General features: G+C 35.6%; 1 protein-coding gene across 1 annotated transcript in view; it reads left to right on the top strand.

Annotated features, from left to right (window-relative positions):
• Positions 1-16593, top strand: part of LOC119766513 — a 54373-nt gene extending 37780 nt beyond the window's left edge. The window contains exon 4 of the mRNA XM_038251102.1: positions 16501-16593. Coding sequence (XP_038107030.1) covers positions 16501-16593 — 93 coding nt within the window. The remainder of the gene's footprint in view (positions 1-16500) is intronic.
• The last annotated feature ends 1408 nt before the right edge of the window (positions 16594-18001 follow it).

Here is an 18001-nt window from a genome sequence, read left to right as displayed (position 1 = left end):
ATAGAAACTCATCTATAGTTCCGAGTGGAAAACTTTCCTCTGTGAAATCCACAAAAAAAGCCTTTGCATCTCCAACCCACAAAGTGCAAGAAAGAACGAACGAGATGAAAGTTAAATTTTAAAAAGGGAGAGCGGAAATGAAGAAATCTGCAGCAAAAAAAGTCTTCCGCATTTTCTTCGAAAATCTTTGGCTTCACGCTTTCGCCAGCGTACTTTACAAGGAAATTTTCCTTCTTCCCCCTCCCATTGGGTTTATCTTCCTTCATGACGTGAATTGCTTATTGCGGCCTGCCCCCTTCCAACGGTGGAAACTCTTTCGCTAAAGTAACAGACAGAATTCCGCTGGGAGCAATGAGTTAAACAGGAGGAGAGGAAAAAGTTCCTTCTTTTTTCTTAAAGTGTAGAGGATAGTTTTTCGTCCGCGTTGAAAAGCGCCGCACGGCTCATATTTAATTTATAAGCCATAAATCCTCATTCTGAAGCAATTAAAAAGTTTGAAATCTGAACTATGCAGAGGAGATTTCAGGAATGCTGTGACGTGACGGGATGAGATAAAGGACAGAGGGTGGAAATGGCCGTGAATATCGATTTCTTGGGCTAGTTTTTGAGAGAGAAAAAAAAAGACCGGAAATGAGACCGTTTTAGGGAGAGGTCTTTTTTAAGTTTATGTTTGAGATGTTGATTCATATTCATAAAGATGTTGTGATGATTTGTTCGTCGTCAGTGGATGAGAATTTGATGAGACGAAAGGAAATCTAATTTTCTCAAAAGGAATTGAGTTGGTTGACCAAAACTCATCGAAATTTCAAACGTTTGCCTCATCTTCCTAAAAATGATTATGTTGAAACATTATAAACATAAAATGTGAAATTTGCATGTTCATCTCACCGAAAAAAGGGATTCAAATTTAGTAATTTTATTCACGGAGAAAAATCAGATCTCAAAATTGTGAACGAGCGTTCATGAATTTGCGAACCACGAATTTCATGAATGCTAGTTCACGATTTTGGGAACTGATTTTCTCCGTGTTTATTCAGCAGATCCCCACGAAAACAGCATGTTTAAAAAAAAAAAAACAGTTGTCTGATCAGTCTCAAAATTGGAGGTAAATAAAAACACTTTTTTTTTGGCCATTAGGGTGACCTGTGCCATGTTTGGGTGGTCCAAAAAAATGGGAGCCAAACATTGAATATTACGCCCATTTAAAATGCTAGCCTTGATTTAAAAAAATTCGAAATATTTTTTTTAGAAAAGATCGGAAAATTTCACGAATTTTTCATGCATTAAAATTGAAAATCGGACCATGATTTGCTGAGATATGGTCATTAGAAAATGGTGGGTTGTTTTGGTGCGATTACGAAAACTTCAATTTTCGTGTTTCTTTTTCTTAAAGCAGCTCTCTCTCAGCAACCCGAGGTCCAATCTTCAATGTCTCTTGGACAATTTTATAGAAAATTTTCTGAACTTCTCAAAAAAAAATTTTTTAGCAACGGTCACTCATGGTCACTATTTTTAAAAATTGAAAAACTGCAAATATTTCGCTAAAATCAAACTTTCGGTGGCTTTACCTTGAAAACGGAGCCCTTTATCAAAAAATCTGTAAAGAACTTTTCGATTGCAAATTCAATTTTGCATTAAAAAATAATGTCAAACTTGTTTTTGCATAAAACTCCGATTTTTTCCAAAAATCACTATTTTTTCAAAAATACATAACTCAGCGGAAGATTTTTTGACCATGTTTCTCTATGGCTCAAAAGTTGCGGATTTTTGTCCCCATATAAAAAAATTTCGAAATAAAAAAATACGTATTTTGGGAAATTGAGTTTATGTTAAAAAAAGTGGATGAAAAATCTTTAATTTTTTTTCCGAGAACCTATTTTTTTTCAAAAGTCCTCAACACAAAATTCACTCAAAAGTTACAGCTGCTTGAACATTCACATACCATTTTTGTATAGACAGCAGCCAAAATTGTATGGAGACTTGTATGGATGAACCAATCACTCAAAATAGTTTATTTGGTCAATTAAATGTTTAAAATTAAAAAAAAATGTATAAACCTGTATGTTCCTAAGCTTTTATCAATTTATCACATTAAGATAACAATATGGTAATTGGAAAAAAAATATTATTGCTTCTCATAAAATTACAAAATTTAAATAAAATGAGACGTGCAATTGACTGAAATTTATTTCAAATGCGTTTTGTCCCGAGCAGGGGTAAATAACACGGGAATACCAAATTTTGATATTACTTGGGCAAATAACAGCGACCAAAATGTGCCCTTGGTTGCCCAGTAATAGATGGTAAAATACCATGAAATCATACCAAAATCTTGTATGTGTAAGGGCACAACAATACCAAACCATGTTATTCCAAGGGTAAAATAATACCTCAAAATAAAACCATTTCAATACCAAGTTGAGGTCTTCTGGATTTTGAACATTGCTTGAATACCAAAACTTGGTATTGCCATGGTTTTATTTATAGGTATTCCCGCGCCCTTGGAAAATCATATTTTGGTATTTCTGTGGTCTTCACATACATGATTTTGGTATGATTTCATGGTATTTTACCATCTATTACTGGGCAACCAAGAGCACATTATGGTCGCTGGTATTTGAACAAGTAATACCAAAATTTGGTATTTTCATACCATTTTTAGTGCAGCAGTTGCAGTTAGTGAAAAAACGGAAATTATTCATATGCAACAGCCAAATCTACTCACCTGATGATTCCATGTTGTTATTAGTGATATTTTCACCACACCGAATGCATTTGTCATTGATGAACGGCCTGTGCTTGAAGTTCTTGAAGCTTCTGAAAAATAACAAGATTGAAAAATAAGTATTATTAAAATGAAACTGAATTGAAATTCACCAAAATTCATTAATCTGTCGATTGACTCGTTTTTCAAAGTATTTGGTTATCCCGACTTAGAGATATTTCAACGTTTTTGAAAAAAATATTAGGGTATATTACACTAATTTTTAAAATCATTTTTAACATTTTTGGGTTTCAAGTCATTTTAGCGCAAAATTAATTAACTCGTAAATTTTTTTTAACAAATTTCCCATAGTTTCAGAGAAAATTGATGAAACCTTTCAATATCCAAATAATACCAAAATGTGCCATCCTGACTAAGAAAATTTTCCACAATTTCAAGTCATTTCTGTAGGGGGTATATCAAAAGTGTCTAAAATCAAGTTTGAAATTTCCGGTTTTGAATGAAAGCATTCGCTTTGAGCCATCATTTTAGCGCAAAATTAATTATTTTGTCAAAATTGGTCAAAATTTTCCCATAGTTTCAGAGGAATTTGATAAAACACTTTAATACCAAAATAATACCAAAATGTGCCATCCTGACTTAGAAAATTTTCCGCAATTTCAAGTCATTTCTGTAGGGGGTATATCAAAAATGTTTAAAGTCAAGTTTGAAATTTCCGGTTTTGAATGAAAGCATTCGCTTTGAGACATCATTTTAGCGCAAAATTAATTATTTTGTCAAAATTGGTCAAAATTTTCCCATAGTTTCAGAGGAATTTGATAAAACACTTTAATACCAAAATAATACCAAAATGTGCCATCCTGACTTAGAAAATTTTCCGCAATTTCAAGTCATTTCTATAAGGGGTATATCAAAAATGTTTAAAATCAGGTTTGAAATTTCCGGTTTTGAATGAAAGCATTCGCTTTGAGATATCATTTTAGCGCAAAATTAATTATTTTGTTAAAATTGGTCAAAATTTTCTCATAGTTGCAGAGGAATTTGATAAAATACTGTAATACCAAAAGAATACCAAAATGTGGTGTTCGATCATTGACAAATTCTGCAATTTTGCAATATCAAAACAATACCTTAAATTGGTATGATACCACATTTTGCTCTTGCATAATCCTTAAGACAAATTTTTAAGGGTCCAGGAATACCAAAATTTGGTATTGATACCAGAGAAAGGTATTATTACGCATTTCCCTTGTTATTTACCCATGCTCGGGGTTGCAAGAAGATCAAGTAAAAAACAATTTTTTGAATTTCTATGAAATGAAAAATACTTAAAACTAGATTTGTTTAGAAAACTATTATTGCAACTGTGCTGGTGTTGGCGTGGTGATAGAGTTGTGTAATCCATTAACATCTTCTTTATTCCTTGAAATATGGTTTGCATGGCTAGCTACATTTGAATTCACATTGAGGCAAAACTATTTGATTTAAAAAAAAGTCATCAAATCTAATGATTGCAAATTTAATGTACTGATGTATAAAGCATCTAACATTTTTTCAAATTCAATTTATAATTTGAAATATGCATGAAATTTAAAATTTCCTCCAGGATCCCCGAACAAAGTTTGGTTAAAAAAAATTAAAAGATGGGACATGGAGCTTTAGAGAAATGGAATCTTTTATGGAACTTTAATAATCAAGCTATCTTTACTGCTATATGACTAAAAGCCGAAAAACCACAACCCAAAATTGCTATCTTCATAGTTTCCTGGTTGGTTTAGCATACACTGAAAAAAATATGTGAATTTACTCGAAACGGAAAAAATGAATCACATGTAAACTCAGTTAATGTAAACTTGAGATTCGACGTAAACGGCTGAATCACTTGATAATCATGTTTTTACGTATAATTTATCGCGAATTTACATCAAATTGCATTTAAATTTAAATGTTTGATGACGTGCAAAAGTGTTACATCATAAATGATGTAACATTCAGAAATATTTTTTTGTGTGTGTAGGTAGCAAGCTCACGTATTGTTTTTTGATTTTCTATGGTTAGAATTTTCAAATTCCTTGACACGATTTCAACATGTGAGTGGCATGAATCTTCAAAAAATAGATTCCATCGAACTCTTGAAAGCTCAACCTCTCAACCTTCAAGTGCCACATGCGCTTCAAGAAAATTTCGTTGTTATCCTACACAGAAAAAAATATGTGAATTTACTCGACACGGAAAAAATGAATCACATGCAAACTCAGTTGATGTAAACTTGAGATTCTACTTAAACGGTTAAATCACACGTAAAATCATGTTTTTACGTATAATTTGATGCAAATTCACATCAAATCGCATTTAAATTTTAATGTTTAATGACGTGCAAAAGTGTTACATCATAAAAGATGTAACATTCAGAAATATTTTTTTGTGTGTAGGAAGAAGAGTCAACTTCCATCATCATCATCATCATCATCCCACATGTCGTTGAACCCACCTTTCGAACACACGTGGCTCTCGCACACGCACACACATGATGCTAATGGTGTTTACCTTGGGCTTCAGCTTTTCGGCAAAGATTTTCCAGCTAAAGATTATTTTCCCACCGTGTGCGTTGGTGTGGGAAATTCGACAGATTGTCGCAATTGTTGCCACCCCTCAGAAAAAAAGAGAGGCTCTTGTACGATTCCGATTTCAAAATGAGCAAATCATGTTTGCCCTTTCGAATAGAATAAAAATCGATTGCTCACAACTGTGTTTGCCTATTTCATTTTTCCGAAAAGCTCAATATCGTGACGATCAAAATTTGCAATTATTGCCCTCCACACAGCAGCAGCCATCCGAGCTGTGATGTATATTAAAATCCGCCATCCGGCACGCGGGGGCAACACAAGGAACAACCTCCATAAAATTTTAATTATAATTTTCCTAGTACGACCTTCTCTCCTCCTCTTCCAGCACCGGATGCACTTTTCAAGTGAGGCTGGCAGCTGGAATGCAATTTTCACCATATGTGCAAAATTTCCCGCGTCAGTCATCAAATTATGCCGGGGCATAGTTCCCTTCCAACCCCCTTCCTGTCATAATCCGGATGAAAAGATTCCGTGTCGCAGACTGCCAAAAAGACTCTGTGTCTCTGTGGGTTTGTGTGGCAGAGTATTTGGCGACGACTTTACTCACTCTTTCGGCTGCTGGCAACACTGTCTGCCGGAGTGGGAAATTAATTTTGCACTTTCGGTGGCAGTTGCAGCCAGCGTTGTGTACCTCAGGAGGCCGTGGAAAAAAAGAAGGAAATTTCTGGGGTAAAGTGTCCAGCATTCCAATATTACAATAATCGTTCCAAAACATTATTTTTTTGTTGTTTACAATTGCACTTGGGACTAATATTCAGTTTTCAGCAGTTATGTTCAAAAATGAAACCAAACTTTTAAACAGGCTTCATATCTTTCATTATGCATATATTTCAGTTTAAACTTGTCTCTTTTGGTTTATTTCCTAGAAGATTGTATTTTTTCATTTACTGAAATAATTTTGATCACTTATAAAGTCACTTGAAATTACTTTTGACGTGTTAAAAATCTTTTTGTTGCGCTCATAATTTCACGCTTCTAACCACTCAGTGCTGGCTGCCTGGTTGCCATCTGAGATAACGAGTCGTCCCCCGAAAAAAAGGGTTGCCATCAGGGTTGCCCTCTCCGCTTGATGGTAATGACCATAATCAAAGTTACGACCACAAACGATAATGGTCCACCCCGTTTTCATAGTCGCGTTCGTGTTTTTCTTTATCGAGTGCCGGTTTTATTTTCGTATCATAATTTTTGGCTTTCTCCGCTGCTAGTCACGCTGATTACATTTCTGATTTTTTTTTCCTCTCCTCCAGCCACAAACTCGCAGCGTAATTTCGTTTTAGATCGACGCCGATATGACATTATCTGCAATCTCCCAAACAAGACCCATCATCGTTTCCCGTGATCGTCACAATATCTATTTATTTGAATATTTCCGCAAATCGCATTTCCCGAGCATGGGTAAATAACAAGGGAAATGCGTAATAATACCTTTCTCTGGTATCAATACCAAATTTTGGTATTCCTGGACCCTTTAAAATTTGTCTTAAGGATTATGCAAGAGCAAAATTTGGTATCATACCAATTTAAGGTATTGTTTTGATATTGCAAAATTGCAGAATTTGTCAATGGTCGAACACCACATTTTGGTATTATTTTGGTATTAAAGTGTTTTACCAAATTCCTCTGAAACTATGGGAAAATTTTGACCAATTTTGACAAAATAATTAATTTTGCGCTAAAACGAGGTCTCAAAGCGAATGCTTTCATTGAAAACCGGAAATTTCAAACTTGATTTTAAACATTTTTGATATACCCCCTATAGAAATGACTTGAAATTGTGGAAAATTTTCTAAGTCAGGATGGCACATTTTGGTATTTAAGTGTTTTATCAAATTCCTCTGAAACTATGGGAAAATTTTGACCAATTTTGACAAAATAATTAATTTTGCGCTAAAATCATGTCTCAAAGCGAATGCTTTCATTCAAAACAGGAAATTTCAAACTTGATTTTAAACATTTTTGATATACCCCCTACAGAAATCACTTGAAATTGTGGAAAATTTTCTAAGTCAGGATGGTTTATTTTGGTATTATTTGAATATTGAAAGGTTTCATCAATTTTCTCTGAAACTATGGGAAATTTGTTAAAACAAATTTACGAGTTAATTCATTTTGCGCTAACATGACTTGAAACCCAAAAATGTTAAAGATGATTTTAAAAATTAGTGTGATATACCCACTAATATTTTTTTCAAAAACGTTGAAATGTCTCTAAGTCGGGATAACCAAATACTTTGAAAAACGAGTCAATCGACAGATTAATGAATTTTGGTGAATTTCAATTCAGTTTCATTTTAATAATACTTATTTTTCAATCTTGTTATTTTTCAGAAGCTTCAAGAACTTCAAGCACAGGCCGTTCATCAATGACAAATGCATTCGGTGTGGTGAAAAATATCACTAATAACAACATGGAATCATCAGGTGAGTAGATTTGGCTGTTGCATATGAATAATTTCCGTTTTTTCACTAACTGCAACTGCTGCACTAAAAATGGTATGAAAATACCAAATTTTGGTATTACTTGTTCAAATACCAGCGACCATAATGTGCTCTTGGTTGCCCAGTAATAGATGGTAAAATATCATGAAATCATACCAAAATCATGTATGTGAAGACCACAGAAATACCAAAATATGATTTTCCAAGGGCGCGGGAATACCTATAAATAAAACCATGGCAATACCAAGTTTTGGTATTCAAGCAATGTTCAAAAATCCAGAAGACCTCAACTTGGTATTGAAATGGTTTTATTTTGAGGTATTATTTTACCCTTGGAATAACATGGTTTGGTATTGTTGTGCCCTTACACATACAAGATTTTGGTATGATTTCATGGTATTTTACCATCTATTACTGGGCAACCAAGGGCACATTTTGGTCGCTGTTATTTGCCCAAGTAATATCAAAATTTGGTATTCCCGTGTTATTTACCCCTGCTCGGGTTGCATACACGTTCAAGCACATAGCGCCATTTTCGCTGAAAAGTCGATTTCAATTAAGCCGTATAAGCGATCATTTGCTATAAATATCAATTTCGCCGACTGTCGGAATAATAAATTAATTAAATGAAAATTTGTTTAGCCAACAGACAACAAAATTGTGCGCAAATCGAACAGTTTCCAGTTGACCGAAGCGAACTCACACATACAGTCCGCACACACACACACATACAAATTTGCAAGAGACTGTGTGCCCCGGCAGCAATCGTGAAACTGAAATGTTTGCCAAAACTGTCCCTGAAAACCCAAAACTCATCCCCCACGAACATATAAGCGTTGCGTTGCAAGTACAACGGTTTTCCATCGGTTGATCCCGGGATGCACTCGACGCCGACGCCGTGACAGAGCTTAAACATGGCGTCCAATTCATCTCTAAGCCCGTTGCGGAATTATTAATTCACACGGGCATCGAGCATCGGGAAAAAGTACAGTGAGAGGGGTATTTTTGGACTCTTTATTTTGATCTTTAATGAAAATTATCAAAATTGTCAAAATTGTCAAAATTGTTAAAATTGTCAAAATTGTTAAAATTGTCAAAATTGTCAAAATTGTCAAAATTGTCAAAATTGTCAAAATTGTCAAAATTGTCAAAATTGTCGAAATTGTCAAAATTGTCAAAATTGTCAAAATTGTCAAAATTGTCAAAATTGTCAAAAAATTGCCCTATTTTGCTTGAACAAATCGGGATTTTATATTGTCAAAATTGCCCTATTTTGCTTGAACAAATCGGGATTTTATATTATGCCAAACTCTGTTGAATGTTATTTTTATTAACTCTTTAAAAAAAAACAAATTTAGAATATGGAAAAATGTTAATCATTTTATTATAAAAAAATCATAACAAACCACATCCTGTACAACAACCTCCCAACCCCCCTCGAGGATAGCGCGGGTTTGGATGAGCCACCAATCCAAGCAGGCTAGCGAGAGTGCCAGAGTTCAGCGCGAATCAGACAGCACCACACAAGTGGGAGACGCCGGACATCATCGGAAAGCAGCGTGGGTGGTGGTGGAACAGCCACGCCATGAGAACATTAAATGGACGTGTGACATAAAAGCGTGATTCTGAAGCTAAAACTGGACATCCACGCGGTAGAGGGAGACATATTTGAAAAGGGTTCAAATTTTAATGTTAAAAGATATTTGAAAAATTTTGACAAAAAAAGACAATTATTTAAAAATAATTTAAGAATAAAGCCTTCAAAAAAAGCTAAATCTTCCCTGCAGGACATGTGGGAGGACATCACCCTCCCCCCTAAAGGGACACAGCAGGCCGCGAGAGTGTCCTGAAATTGTTGTGTGTGTGGGTGTGTGTTGCGTCATGAATGCCATTTGCGAGTGGAGTGGATTGCTAGTTTATGAGACAATTGTTGTACGACACGTTGTTTATTTTGTACGAGCGAGCAGGACGCAGCCAGGCAGTCAGTCGCCCTTTGAAATAGCATGCCATGGCAGCAGTCAAAGCCCACTGTGATGGGGGGATGGAATGGCCGTGTCAAGAGCTGTTTGTTTGTCAGATTCACACACACGGAAAACTAGTTCTGGTTTCTGGGCTTTTGTTGTGTTGAACACAAGTATGTTTGCGCATTAAGTGATGTGACATCTGTGAGTGTGTGTGTCAGATTTGCAGGTGGAAATGATTGTTGTTTTATTCAGTAGAAGAATAGGCCTTTTGAAATAATTTTCTGGTTTCAATTGTCATTAATTAAACATTCTGGAAACGTTTATCCTAGGAAAACATGAGTTAAAGTAATTCTGGAATTATCAGAGAGTGCTCTTCAATCTAACATGCAAGTTTTTTTCTATGAGTTCAACAATTTTTAAACACACAAGCACCCACTAACTAGGACAGAACTGCCTGTGACACCCATTAATTCGAGCATCTCGTTTGGTACTTCATGCAAAAAAAAGAACAATACTCGGGACGCAAAAAAGCATATTACCGTTTGATGGTGCTAACTAAACAGACGTCGAAATGTTTAACAAATCTATGATTTTTTTTTGTTTCTTTTTAAGTTCAATCGATGACAAGGGATTTAATTTAAAAAAATTAAATCAAGTCTTATGAAAGTAGACCATAAACATTCTAAATTCACCAAAAGTAGGGGTACTCCATTGTTTTGCAGCCATTTCTGTCGGGTGAACACAACCTCCCCAATATTTATAAATCCAGTGATTTATGGTGAAATCATGCATGTGGCTGGAGTGCGCAGTGGAGCAACAGTGGCTCAAATAATAATAAAAAAAGTCCCAATGTAAATATTCAACCAACTGGCAGTCGCGTACGTGTACTCTGTACACAGTTTGTAAAAACCCTTGTAAGAAAGGCAAAACACGCGGCAATTTTGACAATTGTGACAATTTGACGATTTTGTCAATTTTGACAATTTTGTCAATTTTAAAAATTTTGACAATTTTGACAATTTTGACAATTTTGACAATTTTGAAAATTTTGAAAATTTTGACAATTTTGACAATTTTGACAATTTTGACAATTTTGACAATTTTGACAATTTTGACAATTTTGACAATTTTGACAATTTTGACAATTTTGACAATTTTGACAATTTTGACAATTTTGACAATTTTGACAATTTTGACAATTTTGACAATTTTGACAATTTTGACAATTTTGACAATTTTGACAATTTTGACAATTTTGACAATTTTGACAATTTTGACAATTTTGACAATTTTGACAATTTTGACAATTTTGACAAGTTTGACAATTTTGAAAATTTTGACGAATGTTTTAAACTCAACTCATCTGCGTCTGGTTTCATTGCATTATAATACTCCACCCAATCAACCAGGATTCCGTCGTAATCTATTCTTGAAATCGAATTCACCTCAAAATGCCCAGCTCCAGCCTAATCTTCGACACTAATGCTTCGCTTTAGATGGTGGCTAATTCGCCTGCTAAGATGATACCCATTAGGGGCAATTATTGTGTTGTGAAACACTGCCGCCTCTCAGCCTACTCATCCTTCCCAAAGGAGCCTCCTAATAGCTTATGGTCCATGTGTATTAGAGAGCTTTTGCAACTTCCCAGAACCACACATGATCTGGTGGGGACGACTTCTGAGCTGGGATGCTGCGGATGCTGGTGCGTGTATCTGAATATTGAATGCGCGCAGCGAAATCGTTCGAATCGGCTTTTCTGGGCAAGAATACCGCCTCAGTCTGGGAGAAGGGAGCTCACGTACCATTCATAAAAGGTGTCGCTCATTAGTGGCGATTAGACCGGTGGGAATGAGCCTTCTCTTCTTGGCGAAGGATTAAGGTGGGAATTGGATTAGGGATGCACGTAGGTTGTTGTTTTGTGTTCAGTTTATGTGGAAATTTATCAGAATTCCGAAATTCATGCCAAGCTGCTTTTTTTAATAAAAATTCAAAACATTTTAGAAATTAATTTGAAAATTTGAAGATTTGGCAACACTGTCGTAAGATTTTGTATTTGGAGGTGAGGTGAGTTTCTTAAAAAAAAATTAATACTGACAATCGAACAATTTGGGAACTTCAATTTAATTGATAATTCAGTACATTCTTCAGTAGCCGCACCAAAGGTGAAACCCAACACTTCTAATTACCACCCTCACTTTAAAACAAACCATTCCACCCTTAAGCACCGGAGTAAATTTTGTGTTCTGCGTTCAGAAACCCCCAAATTGAGAGCAAAAATAAGAGTAAGAAAAGGGAGGGGTGTTAAAAGCTTTTCCGGTTCTGGATTCTCTCTCAAGTGGTGCTTTTTATTTTATCCGGAGCTTTATTTTTTTTTTTCGTTTTTCTTCTTATGAAACTTAAGAAGCCACAGAATAGTGTGAGCAGCGGCAGCAAAGAAGTTGAACGAAAAACTTTTAATTTATGGTGGAACATGGTCGTGGAGGGATGAGGGAGGAAGCTTCGTCGTGCATGGGAGTGAAAATTGTAGCCGTTAATTGGAAGGTATGGGTAAGTTTTTAATGGAATTTGAGAAATTGTGAAACATTGCAGAATCGGGTTGTCGAGAGGAAAAAAAATACAGAACGAAAGTTGAAATTTTGTGGAAAAATTAGTTAAATTCTTGGAAATCATCAAAGTTAAGAAAAACAGCTCAACAGAAATTTCTTATATTAAGAGAAAGGTCCAAAAAGCTAACTTTGTTTAGCAAAAACCGAATTCCACTGGGTGGTATAATTCAATTCCAGGTTCTATTTCAAGGATCTCCCAAACTATCAAATAGTAGAGCCAACTCAATCAGCCTGTCACGAATCAAATAAGGGTTCGCCCGGGATTCGTCCCTTCCGTCCCTGCTCGGTACATCGACATTAATCTAATTGATTACCGTTTCGGTTCACTTCTGCAGAAGGAGAGAGCTCCTGTGCAATTGGTACGCTCTGAAGTTTTGCAAAGTGATGTAAGTTTCGAATGTCAAAAGATTTTTTTTCAGTCGTAATTGAGCAATTTTCACACAATTTTCAAAAGACTTAAAATTTAAAATTGTCGCTTGCGTCACTTTGCCAAAAGTGGGCCAGTATCGCCAGCCCGTAGATGTTGATTGATTTTTATTGCATTTTCCATTTGGAATTGATCGGTTTTGTTGTGTGCTGAAGTTGAGGGTAGTTACTTGGAATTGATATTTTTAAATTGTAAGCAGATTACGATCGATTTTTCTCCTTGTTGCAAATTTTATTACAGACTCACTCAATGGAATTCGATTTGTGTGGCAGATCGGTGGTATCACAAGTAACAATCAATCATGATATTTAATCTGATATTGATAAAAATTGAAAACTGGTTTCATTCGAGCATTATTTGATTTAATCGGAAATTGATATTGTTAATTTCCTGATGCACCAAATCAAATGAGTGCCCAAGTGAAATGAGATTTTGAAAAAAATATTTTTTCAACTTGTCGATTTCCAAGCATAACATATTCAAGCTTGATCCGAAAAAAAACAAAAGTTCGGAATGAGAATGAGATGCGAATGAGATGAGAATGAGATGAGAATGAGATGAGAATGAGATGAGAATGAGATGAGAATGAGATGAGAATGAGATGAGAATGAGATGAGAATGAGATGAGAATGAGATGAGAATGAGATGAGAATGAGATGAGAATGAGATGAGAATGAGATGAGAATGAGATGAGAATGAGATGAGAATGAGATGAGAATGAAATGAGAATGAGATGAGAATGAGATGAGAATGAGATGAGAATGAGATGAGAATGAGATGAGAATGAGATGAGAATGAGATGAGAATGAGATGAGAATGAGATGAGAATGAGATGAGAATGAGATGAGAATGAGATAAGGAGATGTGCAGAATAATCGAATGAAGCTTCAATGATTTCATATCCTGTCATGTGTTGCCACAAATTGCACCCTATTGCAATGAGCAAATTTTCCGAAAGATTCAGAGCAGAACCAACAAAAAAGACAGAAATCAAAGATGTTACGTTTCCATGCACACGTTTCCAGATGGAAATCATTCCTGCGTCCTCGACGTCAGGAAAATTCCAATTTCGTCACAGGCTTACACAGCTGCCCAAAAACACACACGAGAATGTGCCAAAAAGACACGAAAGAAGGAAGCGACGTGACTAAACGAGACGAGACATGGCCAACAGTTGCGAGGTTGTCCCACCACCCTTCCTTTGGTACAACCCTTTCAATCAAGAGTCCTGCGCAAAAAAAAAACTCCTGAACTCGAGCCAAGTTGTGCGCCAAGGAACCGAAATGAAAGAAGACATCAGCCATGATCTGAATGAATATAAACTGTCATCCATCTTCGAGCAAATATTGTCGTTTGTCATCCGCTTGAGCTTCGTCGTCGTCCCACACGATGTTGGTGCAGTTACACTTTTGATATCTGCTCGGTTGGCCGGAAAAGAGAGACATATTTTCCCATGTAGCCTCCTCCGTCTTCTGCTCGGCTCAGATCAGGATCTGAGTTTTGTGCTGGGTTTCGGTTTGGGGACGGGGGTCATGGGCACACACGGGAGCAATTCCTGAGCTGACTTGGTTAGGGTGATTTCGTTTTTTGAGGAAAATTTTATCAAATATGGTCAAATATGGCTGCCTCGCATTATATGATTTGCAATATAACAAGAGTATGAGCCTTTTTTTAATGTCAAATCAATTTTAAAACTACATTATTAATTTGGCTTTGTTCAACGATGACATCAAAATAATTTGTCTTATAATGTTTTTTTTTTTTTTTACTTTTAAAGTGTCAATATGGCCAATTTGTCCCACTTTTGAATACCGGAAAAATTTGGTGATGTTCAATCGAATGATTTTTCCCACAATTTTATGGATCGATTTGAATGTTTCTAGTAGGTTAATGCTGATACACAAACGAATTATTTGTCTCATAATTACACACAACTGAATGTGTCCAAACGGTCAATTTGTCTCACTTGTAGAAACCAACAAGTATATTTACTGAATCCTTAAAGAATCATTTGACTTTTAATTGGACTGAATGTGTCCAAATCGATAATTTGTCCCAATTCTGAAACCCAAAAAGTATGTTTTTTCAGAACGGATTATTTGAATTATAATTCAACTAAATGTGTCCAAATCAAGGTCCAAATAGATAATTTGTCCCACTTCTTGAATCCACAAAGTATAGTTACTGAAGACTAAACGAATTATTTGACTTTTCATTTTACTGAATGTGTCCAAATGAATAATTTGTCCCACTTCTGAAATCCAAAAAGTATATTAACTTCATGTGTCCAAATGGATACTTTGTCCCACTTTTGAAATTCAAACAGTATAGTTACCGAATCTGCCCGAATGAATAATTTGTCCCACTTTTGGAATCCAAAAAGTATATTTACTGAATATGTTCAAATTTGTCCCACTTCTGGAATTCAAAAAGTATATTCACTGCATGTGCCCAAATGGATATTTTGTCCCACTTCTGAAATCTAAATAGATTCTTTACTGAAGATCGGACGAATTATTTGACTTTAAATTTAACTGAATGTGTCCAAATGGATAATTTGTCCCACTTCTGGAATCCAAAAAGTATATTTGCTGCATGTGCTCAAATGGATCTTTTGTCCCACTTCTGAAGTCTAAATAGATTATTTACTGAAGATTTGACGAATTATTTGACTTTAAATTTAACTGAATGTGTCCAAATGGATAATTTGTCCCACTTCTGGAATTCAAAAAGTATATTCACTGAATGTGCCCAAATGGATATTTTGTCCCACATCTGAAATACAAAGAGTATATTAACTGAATGTGTCCAAATAGATATTTTGTTCCACTTTTGAATTTCAAATAGTATAGTTACCGAATGTGCCCAAATGGATAATTTGTCCCACTTCTGAAATCCAAAGAGTATATGAACTGAATGTGTCCAAATTTGTCCCACTTCTGGAATTCAATAAGTTTATTCACTGAGTGTGCCCAAATGGATAATTTGTCCCACTTCTGGAATCCAAAAAGTTTGTTTACTAAAGACTTTATTTGACTTTTAATTTAACTAAATGTGTCCAAAGGCTGTCCAAATGGCTGTGTCCAAATGGATCATTTTGTCTCACTTTTCATACTCAATAGGTCCAGATGTCCAAATGAATTATTTGTCTCACTATCTGATGTAACCAGACTATTAAACAATTTAAATTATGCTATGTGAATCTATTTCGTATCTGTTTGTCTCATTATCTGATTCAACCAGACAATTCACAATGTGAATCTTATTTTTAATAGATTTCAAAATAATTTAGAAAATTTATGTTGTCCCTGGAAAATTTATCTCATATAATACAACGATTGTTTTTACTCTTTATTATTTTTTTATTATTCAACTTTTAATTTGACTAAAAATGTCCAAATGGCTTATTTTGTCCCATTTTCGATAATGAATAGGTCCAAATTCAATTATTTGTATCAAAATCTTGTTTGTACAGGCTATTTGCTATGTGAACCTTTTTCTTGGATTTCCAAGTTATTTTGTAATTAACTTTTTTCCAGTAAAAATTGCTCCTTTTCCCTCAAATAAAATGATAAACATTTAAAAACACCACCCTAAAACTGTTGTTTGACCAGTTTGTCCCACTTTGGCCATATGAATTCCTTCGACTCTGTTGTTATACCGTGCCATGCCAACACACACTACTCTCTTTCTCTCTCACACTCCCACACAGGTCATCGTCGTCGCCATCACCAACACCATTCAGCTCTCAGCATCCAGTGGCAACGTCATCAGCATCCTTTGTTGGCGCCAGGAGATTGTGTAAGCCACAGTGAATATTTGATGTTTCTACCTTTCGTTTGATTTCCCATTCATCATCCCTGGGCTCCGACACACGTGTGTGAACAAATGTGTGTGTGTGTTTGGTTCAGAACCAAATAGGATAGCTCTCTCTCTCCCTATTGATGTTTGCATCGTTCGGGATGATGATGATGGGGATGCGGTGACGATGAACGAACGATATGTGTGTGTGTTCTGGGGTGTATTTGTTTCGGAGGTTCTGGCAACAAAGGCTGACACAGGGATCAACATTTCTATGATGTGTGTGTATTTGGAGCTAGGTTTACCGGAAAACAGAGCCCCCATTATGGTGGAAAAGAAAACATTTGCAATACTCACAATTAACAGCAGATAGCATCACTGAAATGTTGAAATTTGAACAGGATGTTCCAAGAGATGCACTTCTATTGTTTTGAGATTTACCAACTATTGATTTAACATGAATCGAACCATGTATGCCAGCATAGCCTACCTTCAGGCGTTTCGCTTACAAAATTAAGCCTGTTCTGTAAAGCTTCAGGCGATTGAAACAAAAATTCGCTCAAGCTTCTCCCTCCGATAATGAATCAATCTCGAATGTGTTTGTTTGAACAACTTTCGGTGGTGGCAACCGGGCACGTTTCACAAATCAATGATTGCAACGGAGAAAAGTCATAAGAAGCGACGTGCCTCAATCACCTCCTGCTCAATTATTCAGCAGAAAACCAGCGAGTGCATCACTTTGCTGATGCCACCAGCACAAAGAGTGATCCTTTGCTTTGGTTTGGTTAGGGATTTGATTTATCTGTGCTGCTGCTGAGGAGATGCTTCATGGATCATTGAATTCGTGAACCCGCACTCAGTCGCCGTGACTGAATGGTTGATGAGGCACGAAAAGTGCCCTCAAAATTGATTGTGATTTCGTGGTTTGCTTCTGAGCTGTGATTGAATAATTCAGTTAAAATTAGAAGAAAAAAAACAGACAAACTGATGAATATCGCTGATTGCTTGTAATCCGATTACAGTTGCATGGTTTCGGTTTTACACGAGCTTGAGAATGCTATTTTTATTGGCTTCATTTGTGGTTTCTAAACGAACTTGAGTTGAACGAAATTTCTTCTCTCTCGCCCACGAATAAAAAAGTGCACTGCACTTGGTGATGAGGGCAAAAGCACCACCAAGACTTTTATTTACTTTTAATGGTCATTGATGGTGATAGATTGGAGTACTGACTGAGCAGCTCAGAATTTTATGAAGGGAAGAAACCTTTAGTAGCGAAAAAGCTCATCAACAACAGCATAGCTTTTATCAGTTTTCGGTGTATAAAGGTCAAATTAAAATTTAATTTGCTGATTTAAAGGCTTGGAATTAAAAAGCCAACCATATAATTTAAAAACAACTAATATTTATGTTTT

The sequence above is a fragment of the Culex quinquefasciatus genome, chromosome 2, assembly GCF_015732765.1.
Source record: "Culex quinquefasciatus strain JHB chromosome 2, VPISU_Cqui_1.0_pri_paternal, whole genome shotgun sequence".
Lineage (NCBI taxonomy): Eukaryota > Metazoa > Arthropoda > Insecta > Diptera > Culicidae > Culex > Culex quinquefasciatus.
The sequence above is the reverse complement of the archived record's forward strand: the minus strand, read 5'-3'. Positions and strand labels throughout refer to the sequence as shown.